Raw genomic sequence first — 19,291 nt, 5'->3', positions numbered from 1 at the left:
AAGTGTCGAAACAGGCTATACAAGCTTGATTCTGTCTCCTTTGATCCATTCTTAGATAACTCTTCAAGAATGATATATATCAGGGTGTCTGTCGTGGCCCCAAGGGCACCTTGTCCAATCTTGCAACCTCAAATTTCACTTGAACATATTACAATAGGTACGACATAACATTAGGTCATTTTTTGGGGAGTTGTTGATACAGTAAAGTTTTGAAAAGAATTGAAATAATTAGAACATCACAATTGCCCGCCAGCAATTGCACCTTAAGTCCTGAATTCGCAGGATGACTCGACCAATGGCAAGAGTCAGCTGCATGCCCTGTGAGTCATTTCCTAATCAGGTGATCAATCTTTCCATGTGAACTTGTAGATATTGCTCCACGTATACTTTTTTGGCTGAACGCAGCTGGTTGGTTTGGCATACTCTGTCTGTGACAAGTGATTTAATTAATTAAATAAGTGAAGTTAAGCCGTCACTTAGGCCCCTTCTGTTCCATTTTTGCTTCTGTCAAAGACAGAAAGACGACAGTCTTGGCAGAACATTTGCTCGTAATAACTTGTCACGATCCAGGCCCTCCTGTCGGCAATTTTCTCCAACCTTCCAAGCTTGGTTTTCGAGGCCCGGGCAATCTGGTAATGATCAAATAACTGATCGAGCTTTCTCCAACTCTAGTCATGGTTGAGGTCAAAGTTCTGTTACCCGGCGATTGGCAGCTCTGGCGGGAGCTCCGGCTCCAAGCACTTGCCGAAGCGCCGCACGCATTCGGTGCGACGCTTGCATACTGGCAGGGAGATGGCGACCGCGAGCAGCGGTGGCGGACGCGGCTGGCCATTCCCAGCTCTCGGAACCTGATAGCCTTTCTCGGGGGGAAACCAGTTGGCATGGTCAGCGGAGTCCCGGCTAGCAATGACACCGATGCCGTCGAGCTGATCTCGCTCTGGGTGACACCCGAGGCGCGCGGACGAGGCGTGGGCGGCCGCCTTCTTGATGACGTTGAACAATGGGCGGCCGGCCTCAACTTGAAAACCATGCAGTTGTCTGTGATGCCCTCAAACGAGGCAGCGATCCGGCTCTACCGCCGGCACGGGTTACGCGACACGGGCGAGAAGGGCGACCCGAATCCGGATGGAACAAGCCAAGAAATTATCATGGCCAAACCAATCTCGTCGGCTGTGTGATAAATCGACAAGCTGTGAGAATCGCAGGCATTTGCTCTCGGTTTAGGATCATGTCGATCCAGCGGCCTAGTTGCTGTCGTCCATTCTTATTCTCTTTGGAATCGGACTGTCGTGGGCCCTGATCTCCTAGAGAGCATTTGGGGGAGGAACGGACACGAGAAAGGTGTCTGAAGTGGATCGCACTCACTAACATTCGATACAAGACTCAATGTCAAATGTCGATGCAAACCCTCTGTGTCCATCTTAGTGTGTGTCAAAGGGGACGAAGCTGATCGGTCACCACAAAACAAAACTTGGAGGGCGAACGTCTCACGACGACCCCAGCGTTCTTGATGTAATTAAAGATTCCGTGAGTAGCAAAGACTACACTGGGCATGTTGTCCAAGGCCATGCTATAGTAAAGAAGTACATAACTATATATCAAGCAGACAAATTAGAGACGTTCCTCAGCGTCTTTGTGCCCCATTGTTCCTGTTGTTTTTGCCCCTTCCATCCTCACCGACCCCCTTGTCCCCTACGCCGCTTGCACGCAAAATACTTGAGCTGCACAGAGGCATAATTCCTGAATGAGACTTGGGATCGATCATGGGGATACGTCCGCACCGCCTCTGTGTTGCGCCTGATGTTCTCCGGGGCCTGCTTCCCGGCCACCTTCACCCACAGCGAGATGAGTGCTGTCGCCGAGACGCATCCCGGCGTGAGGTTCACCCCCGAGTGTGGCCTCAACACCACGCTCTCCGCTTTTTGGTATCGACAGTGTGTGCCAGTCGACAGCGGCCTGACGAGCCTCGCACACACAATTCAATAACCCCGAGTGAAAAATCGGCGATTTCTGCTCCCATTAATTCCAAACTTCGTCACCTTTCTTCGACCGTCTTGCAACCTCATGGTCTTATGGGCGAAGCAGCCTGGAGCGGATACAATCCATATTCTCGCTTTGTCTTCCTCGATCGGATTCCCTTCAGTCTGTTAGCATCGTTCAACTGCCCCAGGTTGATCGAGGCGACCAGGCTCTCTTTGCTCTCCTACCCACCGCTTCCCTGTACTTTCATTTGACCGCACAATCAGCCTGGCCAAATACGCTGACCCCAGGACAAATCTGGAACTTTACTTTCCTCGAAAACTCCCAGCACACGTCCCTTTCGCTCCTCCAGCTTTCCTTCGAACCATATCAAGATCTGCCAACCAGCCAAACCAGGTGAATCGCCAGCGGGCCAGTCGTCTTCAGCTAGCCTGCTCGTACAACATTGTTCCATCCATTGGAACGACCGACCGCGAAGATTCCAAAGCCAGCCGCCATCATGAGTTCCACCAGTACTCAGTTGCCAGTTCGGCCGAGCACGCGCGGTGCTCAGGCTGATAGACCTCCTCAATCTTCATCTCCGTCCCACGACTCCGATTCCAGTGACGACAGCAAGTACTCGGACTTGATGTCCGAGTCTCCCGAGACTCCGACCCCGGCTCCGGTAAGTAATAGATTGGACTTACTTCGTTACCCTTGGTTATTGTCGGTCCGAGGCAGAATACATGACGGAGCAACATCATGCTCATCGTCGCCGAGCAAGGACATATTCCCCTGCGTTATAATTAGGCCGGCCCTGCCTCTTTGCCAGCGAACGTCTTCTTGCCATAATTAATCGCGTCGACGCACGGAACCGGAGTAGCTGACAGCCAACAGAGATGCAGCGAGCCAAGTGCCCAGCTGGCCAGCGAACCCCTCTCTGACAGCGCGGTCTCACCAGTGCCGGCGGCACCGAGCAGACCTGTCCGGAGGCGCTTGTTTCCCAACGCCCCCAGCAGCGGAGAGCGGACGCGGCCGTTTCTTCCGCTGAGATCGGAGCCCCGTGCTGCTGCTGCCGCCGACTCTACGGCTCCGTCTTCATCCGGGTGGTACAATGTAAGTTTCTTGTTTCGATGAATGGGAAATGTAAAAAAAAAGAGGAGAGAAAAAAAAAAGAAACAAGAATACGAAGAAGAAGAGAAGTGGATGAAAGAACGGAGCAAAACAAGTCTGAGGTCTCCTGTTCTGCATTTAAAGCTCCCTTCCCCTGACGTCGCTAATCTTTTCTGGACACAGCCGGCCGCTTTTGTGGCCGAGTACCCGCCTCGCTCGAGGCTTCTTCCCGGGTCCGTCACAACTCCGGCAGATGTAAGTGCAGACATGCGTGTGGTTCCCAGTTCTGGCTCTCGCGGGGGTCGTGGTGGCGGTCGTGCGGGTGCGGGTGTTTGGGTTGCGGTGTCGAATCGGTAGGTCCGCTTTCCGTTCTCTCCGTCTTTCTTCTTTTCTTCTTGTTCCTTTTGTCATTGTTTGACAGGGATGGTCATTATTGGGAACAATTTGATGCCCGAGAACTCCTGTCGGGACCACGTGGCGGTACTCTGGAGGTACTTCACCAGACAACTGGTCCTGGGCGGAGTGCCGGGTAGTCGGTGTGGTAGGAGAGCGCGAGGGCGATTGTGTGCGGCGTCCGCTTGTTGTTCCCAAAGTCAGTCCTTGACGACCGTGCCCCTTTTTTCTCCATTGTTATCGGTCTGGACTTTCTGTCATGACCCTTGACTCGGCAATTGGTTCGAACACCACCTTTTATCCCTGATACTGACGTTTGTTTTGCCAACACAGATCGACGGCCCCTGGATGGGACGAGGAGGGTGGCGCGCCGAGGGAAGGGCCCCGCCCACGGAGGCAGGAGGGTTTTGTGCAGTGGACCAACCCGGTGCCCGAGAGTCCCTTCGTGATGCGAGAGGGAGCAAGGCGTGCCCACGGGCGCGGTCCCTTCGCCAGGCGCTCCCCGACCCCTCCGCGTCCGCCTCGGCCGGATGGCCCCCTCTTGCCCTTCGACGGGTACGCGGTTCCCCCCTCGCGCGGATGGGTTGAGTCGACCGTCATCGACCGGTCGAACCCGTACGCCGCCTTTCTCCGTGCCAACAGGGAGGTGCTCGCTGGAAACGCCTCCAACGGCGCCGGTCTGTCGCGGACGGGGGCAGCCAATGGCGCGGATGGGGAGACGGCGGGCATGACTTGGGATAAAGCCCACCGCGCGGCCATGGCTGATCCAGCCTACCTCCCTCCCAGTCACCCTCGCCCGGCCAACACTGGCAGCCGGCCGATGGCGCGCGGGGCTCGCCCTCTTTCCAATTTCGCCCCGTATTCTGCCAGCCGGCGCGGCCGTTCTTCCTCGGAATTAACGAGAACAATGGCACCGCGAAACGGTTTCGACCCGACCGCCGCGCAGTTTTCTTCCCACAACTCTGGAAACGCGACGACTTTCTTCCCTCCTTTCACTTCCGCCACACTGCCCAGCGGCTTCTTCCATCTCCCGGAGCAACCAGACAATTCTTTTATCGACCCTGCGTTATCCCGCCGCTCTCCCCAACAGCCCGTTCTCCCTGACCAAAATGGCGCAAAATAATTCTTCTGAGATCACTTTGCGCAAGCTGGAGCCCGCAGTGGCTCGTGAACTGGTCGAGAACGCGCAGTCGGTCGAGTACCAGCTGCTGCAGCGCAAGGTCCGCACCCGAGCCGACGAGAGAGACGCCGAGATGAGATTTGATGAGGACAATTATTAACTTGGCAAAAAAAACACGTAGATCTCCGAGAACGCCCGCGCGGTTGCCCAAGGGTCAGCCGACAACAAGACCACGGTGGACAACGTAAGCACCGTTGCCCATCTGGATCCTGACTCGGATGAGGATGCCTTCGGGTACTCCGACACCGATCAGGACGACCAAGCGAACGGCAACGGACACGAGATTCCCGAGGCGGCCGATGCCATCGCGTATTACCCAACGCATGGCGATAATAATAGCGACCAATTCGCTCAAGAAATTGTTGAGGAGGCTTATGAAGGCCAATATTACGACGATCACGACAACGCAACCATCATCCGAGACGACCCTCAAAACGGCGCAATCACGCCGGGCGAAAACGGCAGCTTTGGCTGGGATGTTGCGCCGACCCCCCACATCCCCGACGTCGACCCCATCCACATGTACAACCCCTTCTACAACCCGGCCGCCGCCTACTGGAGCACCCTCCCCGACGGACCCTATGTGGACGAGTTCGGCGTCGTGACGGCAGGGCGCCCGATGGTCAGCCTCCACAGCGACCCTCCGCTGCCGACCTTCGACACGGACCCGTTCCTGCCCTTCGCCCCCTGGCGCGTCAACCAGCTGCCCGCCTTCCAGCCCGAGACCGCCCACCGCGTCCTCACCGTGCCAGCCGCCTACCTGCCGTGCCTGGGCAGCCTCTACCCGGACGCCACCTTCCTCGTCTCGCGCCACCCGGCCTCGGCCAACTTCACCATCCGCCTCAAGGGCGCCGCCCTGGCCTCCTCCGTCGCCCTGCACTTCCCCCACCTGACCGACCCGTCTCGCTTGATGACGAGGACCCGGTCGGTCGCCGCCACCACCACCAGCAGCAACAACAGCAACGGCAACAACGGCGATGACGACGACGACGACGACGACAACGTCGACGATGACAACAACAACAACAACAACGTCGAGATCGACACGGGCGACAAGTACGTCGTCGCGCTCGTCCAGCGCGACTGGCCCGTCGGCGGCGTCGGCTTCCTGCCCAACACGCCGTCGGCCGCCGAGTTCGTCGACGCCCTGCGCGGGGCCTTCGACGTGCTGCCGGCGGGGCAGGAGGTGTTCTACTTCCTGTCTCGCGACGTCGCTCTTGCCGGGGGAGGAGGAGAAGGAGGAGGAGGAGAAGGGGGAGGGAGGACGACCGGGCGGGGCGTGTACGTCTGCCGCGCGTACGAGGGCCGCAAGGGCCCGCAGGACGGCCGCATCGTCGACGCCTGGCTCCGCTGCCAGGGCGACCGCGGCGTGCCCCAGGACGACCTGGGCAGGGACGTGCTCGCGCGCATGGGCGAGGCCTGGGTCGAGCCCGACCGCGGGTCGTCCAGGGCGCCTCCTCCTGCTGCTGCTGCTGCGGCGGCGGGGGCGGCGGCGGCGGCGGCTGCGGCGAGGGGAAGGCGGGGAGGGCCGAGGAGGAGGGATGTGGGGGTGGAATACGACGAGGATGGTGACGACGACAATTACGAGGGTTAGGTGGACGAGGAGTGAGTGGGGGGTTTTCGGGTTGACTTCTGTAGCGATAGTTACGTGCTTGCTTAGCAATGAGCTGTGAGTTATTGCCAGTTCATCGGTCAGTGTTGGTTGCATGGGTGATTGCCTTCCATACACCTGTAAGTTGGGAGTGTGTTAGATTGTCAGAATACCCCATACGTAAGGTGCAATTGCTGGCGGGCAATTGCGGCGTCGCTTTTGCTTTCGACATAGATACCCAGAAGACACAGTTTTTGGGTTGTTAATTTATTTATTTTAGTATTTTTCCCTCTTCTTGCATATAAATCTTCCTTATCTGCTCAAAAGGTTCCAAAACCGGTTGCTCTGAGGACAAGAAACCGCCCCATTTGAACAACAACGAAGACAAGATGCCGCTATTGTGGGGAGGCCGAGAACGTGTTTTGGGTCGAATTGCTGACTCAGCAAAGCCTGGCGAGACCAATCCGAACTTCTGTCCTTCTCGTGAACTCCAAATCCGCGTGAGCTTCTGGCAAGCGACGGGAACGAACCCTCAGTGGAGACAGCGATCTTGGTTTTGCCCCTGCCACGCGACGCCATGGGCGATCGCTTCCGCACACCTAGATCGACCCGTTGGAGCTGGACTGAGCCACGCGTGCAGGGGCGCCGAACGGCGCGGCAGATGCAGATCAAAGTAAGCTTCTGCGCGAATGCTACCTGCGTGTCGGGCCTGTACGTGTTTATTAAAGCTTGACGACTCTGCTTTTACATCGACTGGGGGTGGGGGTACATCGGTTCTTATTGTGTGGAGGATGCTGTACGATGTAGATCTCATCACAGTGAAAGACGGCCATAAACTGTCCCTACTTCCCACCTTAAATTAGATCACCTGGTAGCCAGACTCGCTGACAGTGTGGTCGAGTATAACTCCATCGCTGCGCGTGTCTGCGTGATAGCATCTAGCTTTCCCACCAGCCTGGACATGCTCAAGGTGACTGCTCAAACGCGACTTTCGGCCACAGTGTGGCTTTCCGGATCAGCTTCAGGCAGTGCCCCGCAGCGCCACGCAGTGCCATGCTCGGATTTCGGCAGCCACGCCCCATGATGCCCCGCACCCCGGCGGCTGCATGCCACGCGACCATGCCGCCGCCTCTATCCGCAGCGAGGCCGATGTTGCAGGAATCCTGTGATCTGACTACGGTCTTCAACGGTCAAGTTGTAAGGCTTACAGTCAAAATTCGTCGCATTGTGACCTCTCGCAATTCTTGAAGCTTCAGGGAGTTGAATGATGAGGAGCCGTGAGACCTCCACGACTGGTTTCTCCACCATCACCCCGCGCTCATAACGGAGCTATCGCCAAGCGCGGGGGAGGTGCAGGAGAAATCGGTCTTCAACTGGCCCGATCCCTGCCGCCGCCTTCCCTTTCAGTCAGTCCATCTTCACATGTCAGAAATCACAGCCCCCGTGACGCGATGATTCGCGCCTGTTCTCATCGGATTCCGGGTTCCGGCAGCGTGCCATGTGGCCGGATTGGCCTCGAGACGTTCTGTCCTTGACATTTGATGACAGTAGGGACCTGGACAAGCTGGCTAGCACGGATGATCTGTTGGGGAGGAGGATGCGTGGTTCGGCGGGCGGGTTGACGGGGCCGCAGCCTGAGCCGGAGTAGACTTTGCGTTAGAATCGCAATCGACGACGGCAACTTCGCAAGAATACATACCGCGGACCGCAGAGCGTGGCCACGCGGCCAGGACCCCATCGCAGCCGACGCAACCGCCGAGGACAGGGAGATTGTGGAGCTTGTTCGTCGAGGAATCATTGGCGCAGAGGACCTTCGGGTGGATCATGACCATGACTTTGATGGGGGACGTGTGTTTGTACGCTAATTATACGGTTTGTGGAGGCGAGGAAGAAGAAGGGAAAGAAGAAGAGTATTTTGTGGCGTCGACAAGGCGATCAAGTTGCGGACCTGGGACCTGCGCCGCCGCGCACGGAGTCAGACCGGTAGTATATTAAAAAGGAGGAGTATACTTAGCTGTTGAGCGAACTTGGCGATGGGAGGTTCGAGTTGGCGGATTGAAGCGAAACATCATCATTTGTATACCTGGAGTGAGGAAGAGCGTGTAGAGACGGTTGAGGATTTCCAGGCTGTGTGTTTATTCTGCAAATTCGGTGAAGTCTGGAACCATTAGCTACTAATTAGCCGAGGCCCGTGATTTAGTTGAGCCCTAAGCGGCCGGGACATAACGACCTGCGGAGTGAAGGTCGGGGCTTAGGCTCTGAACCTGATATTGTTAGAGTTATCGTACTGCATGCCATGAATTCTGGCCGCCTATTATCGCGAAGATCAGCAAGATAAGGCTGTCTTCTTCCCTCCCAACTGCAAATCCCATTTGCCGTGAACCTCCAGTTGCCCCTTGGCCCAGAATACTTGCTCTCACGGATAGCCCTTGACACTTTGCTCCTACCCCCCCTTTTAGCTCATTTATTTGCCCTTTCGCGGCTAGCCTTAATTAGTCCGGGATTTTATTGAACTCATCCTGCTCTAACTTCTCTGCCGCCCTCTAAAAGCCATCGAGGAGAGATTCAGCAGCAACGACATTCAGTTAACATCTCTCTCCAATTCCTCTACCACTGTCACGGAATCCTTGTAATCATCCGTCTCTAAAACAAGCTTGATATTCCCAGCCCGGAACAGCGTAAATATCGAGCTGTTAGCGTAGTGTAGTGGTGCCTCCCTGACTACGTTGCTGGAAGAGGGTAGCCCTAGTACTTGTACTGCTTCGGGATGAGTACTACCTTCTTGAGTGTCGGAAAATCCAGGTTCTTGACCGCGTCTACTAACCGCCGTTCCTCAGCTCGAGATGCGCGCTCCCCCAATGCCAACCGGTGTTGATCATAGAACAATCAGACAGTCTGAGTCAACAGATACCAGCTTCATGTTGATTATGATGTGCTCTTGCAAACTCCCACGAGGCCGAGATAAAAGGGATGTCAGAATACCCATACTTAAGGTGCAATTGCTGGCGGGCAATTGCGGCGTCGCTTTTGCTTTCGACAAGGGAGATGTATGCACTCCCGAGGACCGTACGGTAACTTCCAAAGTCCAACCACACACACTCTGCTCTTTCAGCAAGTTTGCGTGATAACCCTGACCCCGCCCGAGCCAACCACGCGAACCAACCAACTGCTGCAGTCTTTGGTGCTGCAACCGTTCCTTCCAGCTTCCAGCTTGTTCGTGGCCACAACTTCTCGCGTCTCAGCGACGTTGCTACACCCTACATCCCACATCCCACATCCCACATCGCCAAGATTCCATCCACGCCGTTCTCAATATGACCTTCCTGCTCGACCCGGTTTCGACTGCGTCGGGCACAGGTGCCCAAATGGCGCCGCCGTTGCATGGCGCGTCTCATCCTTCAGGTTCCTGTTTCCTTCTGCGCCTCCCCCGTTCTGTTCGACGCCGCATTTACCTGCACCTTGGCGTAGCACGTTGGGATGGTTTACCGATGCTGTTTGACCTGGACGGTCCAGTCAGCCGGTCCGTGATGCAGGTTGACTTTCGCGGCCTATTGCTCTCCTGCCGCCTCATCTACGGCGAAGCATCCGCCTTGCTGTACTCGTCCAACCGATTCGTCATCCACTACAGACACGTGCGCGGACCCGGGCACGATGTCGAACCGTCGCTTCAGCCGGTGCGAAACCTCACCGCCTCGTCGCTTGCGTCATTGGCCAGTCTCAAGATCGTGCTGAACCAAGCTTCTTGTCATCACCGCAGCGAAGACGAGGCGGGCGGCGAGTGCTGCGACGACCTAAGGTTCAATGGTCTGCATGAACCGGACCGCTGCCAGAGACATCATACAGCCCATCACGATAAGCCACTTCGGAGCTCCTGCTCTACGGCCGGGCCGATGCTAGACGAATGGCTGCGGACAGCAGATTACCTATCTTCGAGGATCAAGCCTGGTGGCCTTCGGCTCGCCTTGGTATGCGACCTTGATCCACAAGAGGCCGACATCATGGATACCGTGACTAAAGTTGTCGCGCCACTCTCTTCGCTTCCGGAGCTAAAGGACTGTCACCTTCGGCTTTGCAAAAGTCCGAATGCTGAGCTCACCCGGATCGCAAGGAACGCGGCGCTGCAAGCCTGCCGTACGCCGGAACCCCCATCAAGTCCGTCGGGCCCTCGCATCCTCAGCCTCCCCCGTGAGCTACGTCTTCACATCCTCGAGCACACCGACCTTATCACCCCTTGGAGGGAAGTCATGTGGAGTAGGCGAGATCGTGGGTATCGATACCCCGCCGAAGGCTGCTACCCACCGGGCGACTTCCCATGCCCCTCTGATCTTCGCTGGCACCATGGATGCCAGTTTCGCGGATGCTATCACCAGGAACGTATATGGTTGCCGGACAACGAATTATTATGGCATGGCTCCATCGGTTGTTTCTGCCGCCTTCGACACGCCGCCTTCTCATCCGCCTGCAGATGCTGGGCCCCGCCTACGCCCTTGTTCCTCGTCTGCCGTGCTCTTTCGGAAGACGCCAAGTTCGTCTTCTTTTCTCGTAATCGGTTCGTTGTCAGCGACAGTGGAGCATTCAACCCCTCCCTTGCTTTCAAGGCTTATGAGCCTGTTCAGTGGCTCGAGGACAACAACCGCCTAGACTGGGAGTCGATAGAGTCGGGCAACTGGCGCGAAGTACAACCCCGTGCCTACCCGGCCCAGCGTTTTGCAGCGAGCCAATTCTTGAGGGAAGTGGTCCCCGCCGACTGCTTAGGCTACCTCCGGTTTCTCGAACTGGTCTTCCCCCCATACAACCATATGTGTTGGCCCGACGACGGGCATCCCGCTCTACAGGACTGGATTGCAACCGTCGACTGGGCCAAGCACAAAATAAGAGCTTCTGGTCTCACACTGCGGCTGACCATGGCGGGTTCGTTATCGCATGTGCCCACCGGACCCGACGGTCGCGACGAGCTCTCTGGAGCACAGGGAAAGCAAGTGCTTGCCGGATACAACCGTATCCTGAAATCGTTGGCCTGTCTTGGGGGCGAGGACGGTTTCGCGCGGTTTTATGCCGACTTTGCATGGCCTTGGAAATGGACCAAGTGGGCATATGCGAAGCGGGGGGTTCTGGGTTTTCGGGCTGGTCGGGAGTGGACGAAGTCAAAGGAAGACGCACTAAACGAACCGGCCGAGCGTTTCATCTTGAGAGACCGATATGAGCGGCTTTCTGCCAGAGGGAAAGACATAGAGGAGAGGCCTTGGATGATACAGCGCTGGCTAATATAGTGTGATCAGCACCTGGCTTGGACCATCATGGAAGCCTAGTAATTAGACATCGAAGTTTCCAAAAGTGAAGAAAGTGTGAGCAGGTGGTCAAACCCCTTTCTCGCCGCACTCCCTTCCACCATCACTACCGCGCTATGTACGGTTCTTTGCCGTTCTTAGCAATCTGCTGGCTCTGGTCGCCTTTTCTATCGTGGTACAGCCTCAAACAGCAGTTTTGCTTGCCAGCTCCGATGCGGACACGCTCTATTACCCCGTCAGTTGCGGGTGCGACATCTAAGCTGGAATCCCCAGCCGCACTCTCGGCAGATCGTTGTATGTCAATCCATCATGAATAGCGCCCACCTGCTCCTTGCATATTTACTGACTGCTTCTTGAACACAGACAGTTTGTACGGAATCGGCATGTAGTCTCTGCAAAACGGGAATGGTCTCTTAATTAACGACAATCAGCTGTTGTACCGCCAATGCCAACAACTGCACCTCCTCGGACCACAATGGCAACGAGTGAACCTTGCTGACGTAAATCGCCATCAAATTGCGTCTCGACTTGAACGCCCGGTGCCGGGTACCTTACACATAGTCTGGTCTTGAACAGGAAAGAAAACAAAATAAGAGAGAAAGAAAGAAACCTCTGCTCTTATCCTGGGAGGAGGCTGACATATTGACACAATCCTGTGCGCAACTGCGTCGTTAATGATTACAAAGACCCCCATCCCTTCCGTGATGACAGCCGCCAATTATCTTAGTAGAGAGCGAATTCTAGAGTTCGGACACCTGCAACCTGACGTACGACTTGTGGCATGGCCAATACTACGAAGCAACTACCACGAACTGAGACCCCAAGTCAACAATCTTGTGTAAATAGGTATTGAATCACTGCATGCCGTCCACCCGATAGCAGCCTCGTCAGCCTGAGTCTCAACACCAACTAGCTTGATCCACGCCAGCGTCATGAAAACTATTAATTACCGAACTGTGAGGGTTCCATGAGTACCAGGGGTTGAAAACCACCTGCCCCGACGTCAAAACCGCAGGCAGTTCCAAAAAAAGCCGAGCAATATAGTGCCAGTTTCTTGCACGCCTAATGCAGGAGTACGGCAGTTGTCGCGGTGGCCCCCCCCCCCTTTTCTTCTCTGAAACCCTGTTTCCCCCAAACCAGGCCGACTCCATAACAACTTACGGCTAAGATGTTAATGGAGGTGACGCCCCGTCTGTGAGATCTTGTGGATCGACATCCGGAGCTTTTCTAGCGGAAGGGGCGGACTAGTGGGTTAATCACTCGAGACCGCCATGGGGTGTGTAGTTAATATTATTAAGTGGTGATGTCATCCTCGATCCGCGACGATCAACTACATCATGTGCTTTCATTTTGCTTACCTTGGATCTAAGTAGTGCTCTTTGAGCCTGGCCATTTAGATGTCGCCGTTTATCAATCCCCTCCGTCGGTGGTCTGCCTATTAACTCGCCTCTTCTCCCTCCTCATTCACTTACACCGCCACTAGACCCCCGTCTTACACATATCATCTTCCGGTTGCTCCCTGTTATCTCTGCAGTTGTCAGACCAGCTTTTCAGTCGCACATTCATCTCACAGCACGCCAATAAGCAGCAACGCGCTTCAACACTCCCGCCATGTCGACCATCTCGGACGCTATCACCAAGGACCACCGCGAGTTGGAGCAGTACTACAACGAGATCACCAATTCAAATGATCATGATCACCAAGAGCGCTTCGGCAACCAGTTCACCTGGGAACTGGCTCGCCACAGCGTAGCCGAGGAGCTGATCGTCTATCCCGCCTTTGAAAAGCACATGGGCGACAGGGGACACAAGATGGCTGAGTCGGACCGCAAGGAACACCACCGGGTACGAACGCGCAGATTGAGCAATTCATTATTATTATTATCGAATTGCCTTTGCAAGACCCCTGCTAACACACCCCGGTCCAGGTCAAGGAGCTGCTCAAGCAGTTCCAGAACGTGAAGCCCCAGCAGTCCGACTACATCCCGAAGCTCAAGGAGCTCTGGGGCGTGCTGTCGGCGCACATCGAGGAGGAGGAGCACAGCGACCTGCCGGCGCTCGAGTCGGCGCTGACCATGGCGCGGGAGGCCGGCGAGTCGGAGAAGATGGCCAAGAAGTTCGGCATGACCAAGGCGTTCGTGCCCTCCCGCAGCCACCCCAGCGCCGGCGAGAACCCTTACTTCGAGTCGGCCCTCGGCTTGCTGGCCGCCCCGATCGACCACATCGCCGACTTGTTTAGGAAATTCCCGGAGCAGAAGGTCAGCCCGAATCCGAGTACCGAGTGAAGAGGGAAATAGGGGCTCTGTCTGACCCCAGCTGCTCCGGCGTTGTAACTGTTAATTATGTATTGAATTACTGTATTTATTATCATATCTTCAACAATGACTCTTTTGCAGGCCTGATACGACGTGTTGATGATGATGGCGTCCTGGGAGTTGCCTCATGTGAACGGTGTCATAACTAATAGTGAGCTGTCAGACCTACGACAAGCATCACAACAAGGTATCATAAACACCAATAACGGGAACTTATACGGGGGGGGGGGGGCGTTGAGATGTCGACGTTGTAGCTTGATTCTAGCGCAGACTCCGTCTTTTCTCCCTGCGTTCTGTGACGCATCTCGAGGTGCCTTCCCTTCAGAGACGCGCATGCCCAGAGTCTCGTCAACCGGGGAGACGGCTGTGAACCTGGAGACATGTATGTACAGTACATACATCCAACCAAAGTTTACGGCTGGTCTCGACAGGCGGGGTGGTGAAACAGGCGGCTGGGGCGGCTCTCAGAAAATCGTAAACAGTGGTCGCATATGCAAAGATCTGATTATATGTAACCGCCTTCCACCGACCGACTCTGTCTTGTAATTATCACACCAAATTCGTCTCCGCTAATTATCTATTAGTTGATGCATGCAGGCGGGCCGGATACTGAAATACCGAGCTACGTACCCGAGTTAATCAATCACCAAGATGGGATCCAAACACCGTGAGAATCCACACCGCTTTGCTTCTTTCAGCCATGGATGCGTGTCGCATGGCGAGGATCTGGACAGACGGAGGCGGTCGCCCGGATCCCCGCTGATCTTCGACCCGCAGCTGAAACGTGCGGCGGAGACCTTCGACATACCCATCTGGTCGCGACTGATCTGCGCCCTTCTAGCGTGGTCCTCCTGCAGGAGGAAGGGCTCCTGGACGACTTCAAGGTGACGAGAGTCAGCCCCGGCATCTCTACGCTGGTGGGCTCGTTCCGCGACAAGGAGGACGCCGAGATTGCCAGGCTTGCCATGGTGCAGGATTCTTGGATCAAGAGGTGAGAGGTCGCGTTCGGACTCTTTCGCCGAAAAAAATGATTTTGACGGGGAGCTTACGAAGGCTTTGCGGCTGCGACACAAAACGTAGCCTATTATCCGTTAACCCCTGTAATTAATCATCATCTTTGACTTCTAAGCACCTTCAAAGCTGTGTCGCAAGTTCAGGATGGTCTTGGAGGTAAGCCTTCTCCTGCGCTAGCAGGTCTTCTCCCCATCTCAGTCGTTGTCTAATTCTTTGAACGAGCATGGCTTGGTATTTCTCCTCTCCGAACGTATTCTTGAACTCCTCGTCGGTATAACCTGATGAGGTACGCGCACCGTTGAAGGGGAAGTGTCGGAGGTAATGGGTCACTTTAGGATTGAGAGGCATCTCAATACTAATTAATAATCAATAATTAGACAGAATTAGCAAGGCTATCAGAGACTGGAGCAGTAGATACTAACAGCCGTTTTCCATCCCATTTGTATATAGTCGTGGACACGTCTTGTGAGTCAATCGGGCCGTTATCCACGAGGATATAGACCCGGTTATTGTCGTAGCGATACTGGCCTAAGGACTGGAGACGATCCTGAGCTTCGTCAAACGGTCTGTGCCAGACATGTTTGCAGATTATGTTCGCCATTGTCGTACGCCGTTCTTTCGGGTCGCCCGGAATGTCTTGGGAATGGCAGTGGACGAGGATGCGTGTAGCCATGGTAGACAATGCTTTGGCGGTAGGTGGGTTGAAATTGGCAATGCTCTTCACACTGAAGGAGGGACAGCCGCCCTCTTTTATCGGTGAAGAACCCTGTCGTTTTGTACAGTACGGAATAATAAGTACTGTGCCCGGTATCTGCAATGCAAGTAATAGGGGACAAAACGATTCCCAGTGAATGACTCCCGTTCCCTCCACGGTTAGGTATTTGAATCTGGAGTAGGATATGCACTTTCTGGACACTTGTCGTTCTGCCCGTCTGTCCTTGTTGAACTGTTGCAACACTGATCCTGGCCATGCTCATCACACTCCTCCCAGCGCATAAAGACTATATGGCCGCATGTGGTGTGGTGATACCAGACCTGGATACACATCTTCCAAATGAGATCTCGCAAACTTTAGTACATTGGCTGTTCGAGTAGGAGCGGGTATCTTTCCTACCTGTGCAGGCGTCTGGGAGGTTTTAAGTGACAACGACGCTTGGCATGGCTGGCCTTTCTCAGAAAGATGGGATATCTGTTTGAGAGATGTGGTGTTCGGAGGCGGTGCCACGTCCGGGATGAATTCGGAGGGCGTATCTACCTAATATATACGTTTGCTGCTTCGCCTAACTGTGAATGGAACTCGAAGTATCAATTCGCCAAAAACGGGCATGCTTCACGAGAGATACGGTGCGGGGTCAGCTCGAAGACGACCCGGACTGGGAGGGCTCTGGACAGAGCAGAGTGCAATTGGGGAGATGTAATTAAGTTCATGACCTTTTGCTCGCAAATACCCAATTGTTAACTGCTGCTTTGAAACTTCCAGTTTGCTCCGATGGCTACCAAGCTATTCGTATCCTAACCCTAGCCCAAAATGGATGGATTATGAGCCCGCTCCGAGGTCCCGAGTCTTGACATCGTCCTTGATAGCCCCATCGCGGATTTCCTTTGCTCCGTCTCTAGCGTTTGGAGGATTGCTCTCCCTCCAAGCGTCCCATCGTAGCAAGCACGGTAGCGGGTCAGATCAGGCCTCAATCCTCACTGGGCGATTTAATTAATTTCCAGCGAGCCATTAGGCGACGCTACTAGAGCCGGGAAACCTGTTATAGATATACACTGCTCATTTCTTTCATTTTTAGGTACCCTACGAGGCATTTTATTGAACCTTCAAAGCTACCGCTATAGAGCCCCTCCCAATTGATCGAGCCTTCTAGTTTAAGGTTAGTATGTTATGGTTTCATCGCTCCCAAAACATAAAGGAGAGGAAGACTGAAGTTGTTACTGCGTAATATAATCTAGTCTGATATGTTAGCATTAGAATCGCAGTATATTCTTTTGTACTGATGCGTATTCTTTGTGTACAGTACCTAGTAGTGACTGGTCTTTGAATCCACCGAGGTCCGGTGCTATGGTCCTGAGGCGTCGAAGGAGGAACGGAGCACGGATGTACGAATGTAACGTAGTCCCCACTATCGGTTCTTGGCGCGACGAACCCCGGGCCAAAAAGACTGAAATCGGACCCTTGCTCTTTCTCCGACAACCGCAGCTCACAATACCACACTCCCACAATGTCGTCTGCGCCGGCCAAACAAGACGCGCACCCGGCTGTCAAGGGCCCCAGCGCCCTGCGGTCCGTCCTCGCCGGCGCCACAGCCGGCGCCGTCGAGATTGGTAAGTTGTTGTCATCTGGAGCAGGAGCTCCTGCAGGAGCAGGAAGAAGTCACGAAGTCGGTCACGCGCCCTCGGCTAACAGAGGCATACGGCAGCCATCACATATCCGGCCGAATGTACGCTACCCGCTCCCGGTCCCCGGAGGGCCAATTGATATCGGAACGACAGTCTATTGACACTTCTCGCGCGATACCATAGTCGCCAAGACACGAACACAACTCAACCGCAGGCTAGCCGAGGGCAAAAAGTTACCATGGCCGCCATTCGGCAGGCAGTGGTATGCCGGGTGCACGACGCTGATCATTGGCAACTCGGCCAAGGCGGGCATCCGTAGGTCCTCTGCCATTGCGATGTGATGCGATAATACAAGGACTACATGCAGGGCGGGCTAATTGCGGGATTGCAGGATTCGTCGCCTTTGACCAGTACAAGAAGCTGCTGGCCGACGCTGACGGCAAGATGTCGGGCCCACGGACGGTCCTGGCCGGGTTCGGTGCCGGCGTGACCGAATCCCTCCTCGCCGTCACGCCGACAGAAAGCATCAAGACCACGCTGTAGGCTCTCCCTTTTGCTATCTATCGCGTTTTCATCTTATTTGCGCCCTCGAGAATCGCATCCACTAACCCTCGTCCTTCCCGCGACCTTCCTTCCCCCCCAACCAGTATCGACGACCGCAAATCCGCCAACCCTCGCATGCGCGGATTTCTGCACGCCGTACCCATTATCGCGCGCGAGCGCGGCATCCGCGGCTTCTTCCAGGGCTTCGTACCGACGACGGCGCGCCAGGCGGCCAACAGCGCGACCCGCTTCAGCTCCTACACGGCCCTCAAGCAGCTGGCCGAGGGCTACACGGCGCCGGGGGAGAAGCTGGGCTCCGTCGCCACCTTCGCCATCGGCGGCCTCGCCGGCCTCATCACCGTCTATGTCACCCAGCCGCTCGACACCATCAAGACGCGCATGCAGAGCATCGAGGCCCGCACCACCTACGGCAACTCGTTCCGCTGCGCCGCCATCATCTTCAAGCAGGAAGGCCTCTTCACCTTCTGGAGCGGCGCCCTCCCCCGCCTGGCCAGGCTCATCATGAGCGGCGGCATCGTCTTCACCATGTACGAGAAGAGCATGGAGATCTTTGATCGGCTGGATCCAGAGAAGAAGTATATCTGAACAGGGGAAATAAAAATCCGAATATGAACCCGGACGGGAGCCAAACAGGTTGGCGTCTTGGACCTTGCAGGCGTGGGTTTTTGCGTGTTTTTGTGTGTGTGTGCTGTTGATGTGGTTCCAGCGGCCGCGTGTGTTTTACCCTGGCATCTCTGGGACTAGACGAAAGGCAGGCTTGTGCAATTTGGGACGAGGAGACAGAGACTTTACGTGCTGCCCTCCTTCTTTGCTTCCAACTCCGAACGCCGTGACCATGCAGGTTGCGTATCGTACAATGTCCAACACTCGGCGGCTGGTCATGTGAAACGGACCATGCCGCTCAGTCTCTTTGCTAACCTCCCCAACCACGACCGGTGTGGTGCCTCCTCGAGCTCCTTGAGTAGGTCCTTGTAGTATGTCGGGTTGCTTCGGGGCTCGAACAGCTTCTCCGGCGCGCGATACTGTCCTTCGTTAGCTTTTGCCGCCTTTGGGAGGGAGGATCGGCTAGAGAGGTCCGCCTACCTTATTCTTGTACCGGTCCTGGAGCAGCGAGTAAAGGGCGTTGGCCTGTTTGAGGTCGGCTTGCTCCTGCGTAGCACCCCCCGTCGACGGTGCTAACGCAGTCTTTTGCAGGCGCTTGGCGAGCGCATCCTGCAACTGGCAATCGGGTCGGAGGGCGTCCTTGGGCCACCGCGTCAGCGCGCCCCGGAAGTGGTTTACCGCGACCTTGACAATGGTGGTCAGTGGGAAATCGCCCGGCCAACGAGGCTTGGTTTTGTGAAGCTTACATTCCTTGCTGCGCCAGACATGCTTGCGGTGCCTTCGTCTGGCTTTGTCTGGAACCTTGCTGGCGGCAACTCGCCAAAATCTCCGGTCTGGCCGCAGGTGCAATTGACTGCGCACCATCGGGTGGGTCTCGCTCATTGCGGGCATTCTTTGCCCGGCAATGGTTGGCCATGCCTCACCGCGCCCT

At 55.5% G+C, this 19,291-nt stretch overlaps 9 protein-coding genes across 9 annotated transcripts; 6 read left to right on the top strand and 3 right to left on the bottom strand.

The window, feature by feature from the left end:
• Window positions 1-674: 674 nt before the first annotated feature.
• On the top strand, window positions 675-1,178 carry P884DRAFT_275918 (acyl-CoA N-acyltransferase; the record flags this gene model as incomplete). Its single annotated transcript, XM_069442891.1, has 1 exon — window positions 675-1,178. The coding sequence occupies one exon, from the start codon at window positions 675-677 to the stop codon at window positions 1,176-1,178; it is 504 nt and encodes a 167-aa protein (XP_069299782.1).
• Window positions 1,179-1,673: 495 nt separating this feature from the next.
• Window positions 1,674-2,020, bottom strand: P884DRAFT_275917 (uncharacterized protein; the record flags this gene model as incomplete). The annotated part of the gene is made up of 2 exons (XM_069442890.1): window positions 1,674-1,899; window positions 1,977-2,020. 2 exons carry the CDS (start codon window positions 2,018-2,020, stop codon window positions 1,674-1,676), a joined length of 270 nt encoding a protein of 89 aa, XP_069299781.1.
• A 459-nt stretch (window positions 2,021-2,479) lies between these two features.
• On the top strand, window positions 2,480-6,239 carry P884DRAFT_283480 (uncharacterized protein; the record flags this gene model as incomplete). Its single annotated transcript, XM_069443666.1, has 8 exons — window positions 2,480-2,644; window positions 2,857-3,075; window positions 3,256-3,327; window positions 3,357-3,429; window positions 3,529-3,601; window positions 3,799-4,250; window positions 4,480-4,685; window positions 4,767-6,239. The coding sequence occupies 8 exons, from the start codon at window positions 2,480-2,482 to the stop codon at window positions 6,237-6,239; spliced, it is 2,733 nt and encodes a 910-aa protein (XP_069299780.1).
• Window positions 6,240-9,495: 3,256 nt separating this feature from the next.
• Window positions 9,496-11,545, top strand: P884DRAFT_219495 (uncharacterized protein). Its single transcript, XM_069439412.1, has one exon. It carries the CDS (start codon window positions 9,551-9,553, stop codon window positions 11,504-11,506), a length of 1,956 nt encoding a protein of 651 aa, XP_069299779.1. The 5' UTR covers window positions 9,496-9,550; the 3' UTR covers window positions 11,507-11,545.
• Window positions 11,546-13,135: 1,590 nt separating this feature from the next.
• Window positions 13,136-13,809, top strand: P884DRAFT_194768 (uncharacterized protein; the record flags this gene model as incomplete). Its single annotated transcript, XM_069437856.1, has 2 exons — window positions 13,136-13,369; window positions 13,453-13,809. 2 exons carry the CDS (start codon window positions 13,136-13,138, stop codon window positions 13,807-13,809), a joined length of 591 nt encoding a protein of 196 aa, XP_069299778.1.
• A 681-nt stretch (window positions 13,810-14,490) lies between these two features.
• On the top strand, window positions 14,491-14,834 carry P884DRAFT_297951 (uncharacterized protein; the record flags this gene model as incomplete). Its single annotated transcript, XM_069444562.1, has 2 exons — window positions 14,491-14,654; window positions 14,681-14,834. The coding sequence occupies 2 exons, from the start codon at window positions 14,491-14,493 to the stop codon at window positions 14,832-14,834; spliced, it is 318 nt and encodes a 105-aa protein (XP_069299777.1).
• A 139-nt stretch (window positions 14,835-14,973) lies between these two features.
• Window positions 14,974-15,526, bottom strand: P884DRAFT_194586 (uncharacterized protein; the record flags this gene model as incomplete). The annotated part of the gene is made up of 2 exons (XM_069437843.1): window positions 14,974-15,201; window positions 15,356-15,526. 2 exons carry the CDS (start codon window positions 15,524-15,526, stop codon window positions 14,974-14,976), a joined length of 399 nt encoding a protein of 132 aa, XP_069299776.1.
• A 1,549-nt stretch (window positions 15,527-17,075) lies between these two features.
• Window positions 17,076-18,342, top strand: P884DRAFT_195177 (mitochondrial carrier domain-containing protein; the record flags this gene model as incomplete). The annotated part of the gene is made up of 5 exons (XM_069437887.1): window positions 17,076-17,178; window positions 17,274-17,294; window positions 17,377-17,508; window positions 17,585-17,732; window positions 17,841-18,342. 5 exons carry the CDS (start codon window positions 17,076-17,078, stop codon window positions 18,340-18,342), a joined length of 906 nt encoding a protein of 301 aa, XP_069299775.1.
• A 171-nt stretch (window positions 18,343-18,513) lies between these two features.
• Window positions 18,514-19,183, bottom strand: P884DRAFT_239075 (uncharacterized protein). The gene is made up of 3 exons (XM_069440117.1): window positions 19,107-19,183; window positions 18,841-19,044; window positions 18,514-18,779 (listed from the first exon to the last, which is right to left on the bottom strand). Exons 1-3 carry the CDS (start codon window positions 19,125-19,127, stop codon window positions 18,636-18,638), a joined length of 369 nt encoding a protein of 122 aa, XP_069299774.1. The 5' UTR covers window positions 19,128-19,183; the 3' UTR covers window positions 18,514-18,635.
• Between the last annotated feature and the right edge of the window lie 108 nt (window positions 19,184-19,291).

Source organism: Thermothelomyces heterothallicus (genome assembly GCF_042370625.1).
Source record: "Thermothelomyces heterothallicus CBS 202.75 unplaced genomic scaffold P884_scaffold_5, whole genome shotgun sequence".
Classification (NCBI taxonomy): Eukaryota; Fungi; Ascomycota; class Sordariomycetes; order Sordariales; family Chaetomiaceae; genus Thermothelomyces; species Thermothelomyces heterothallicus.
The sequence above is the reverse complement of the archived record's forward strand: the minus strand, read 5'-3'. Positions and strand labels throughout refer to the sequence as shown.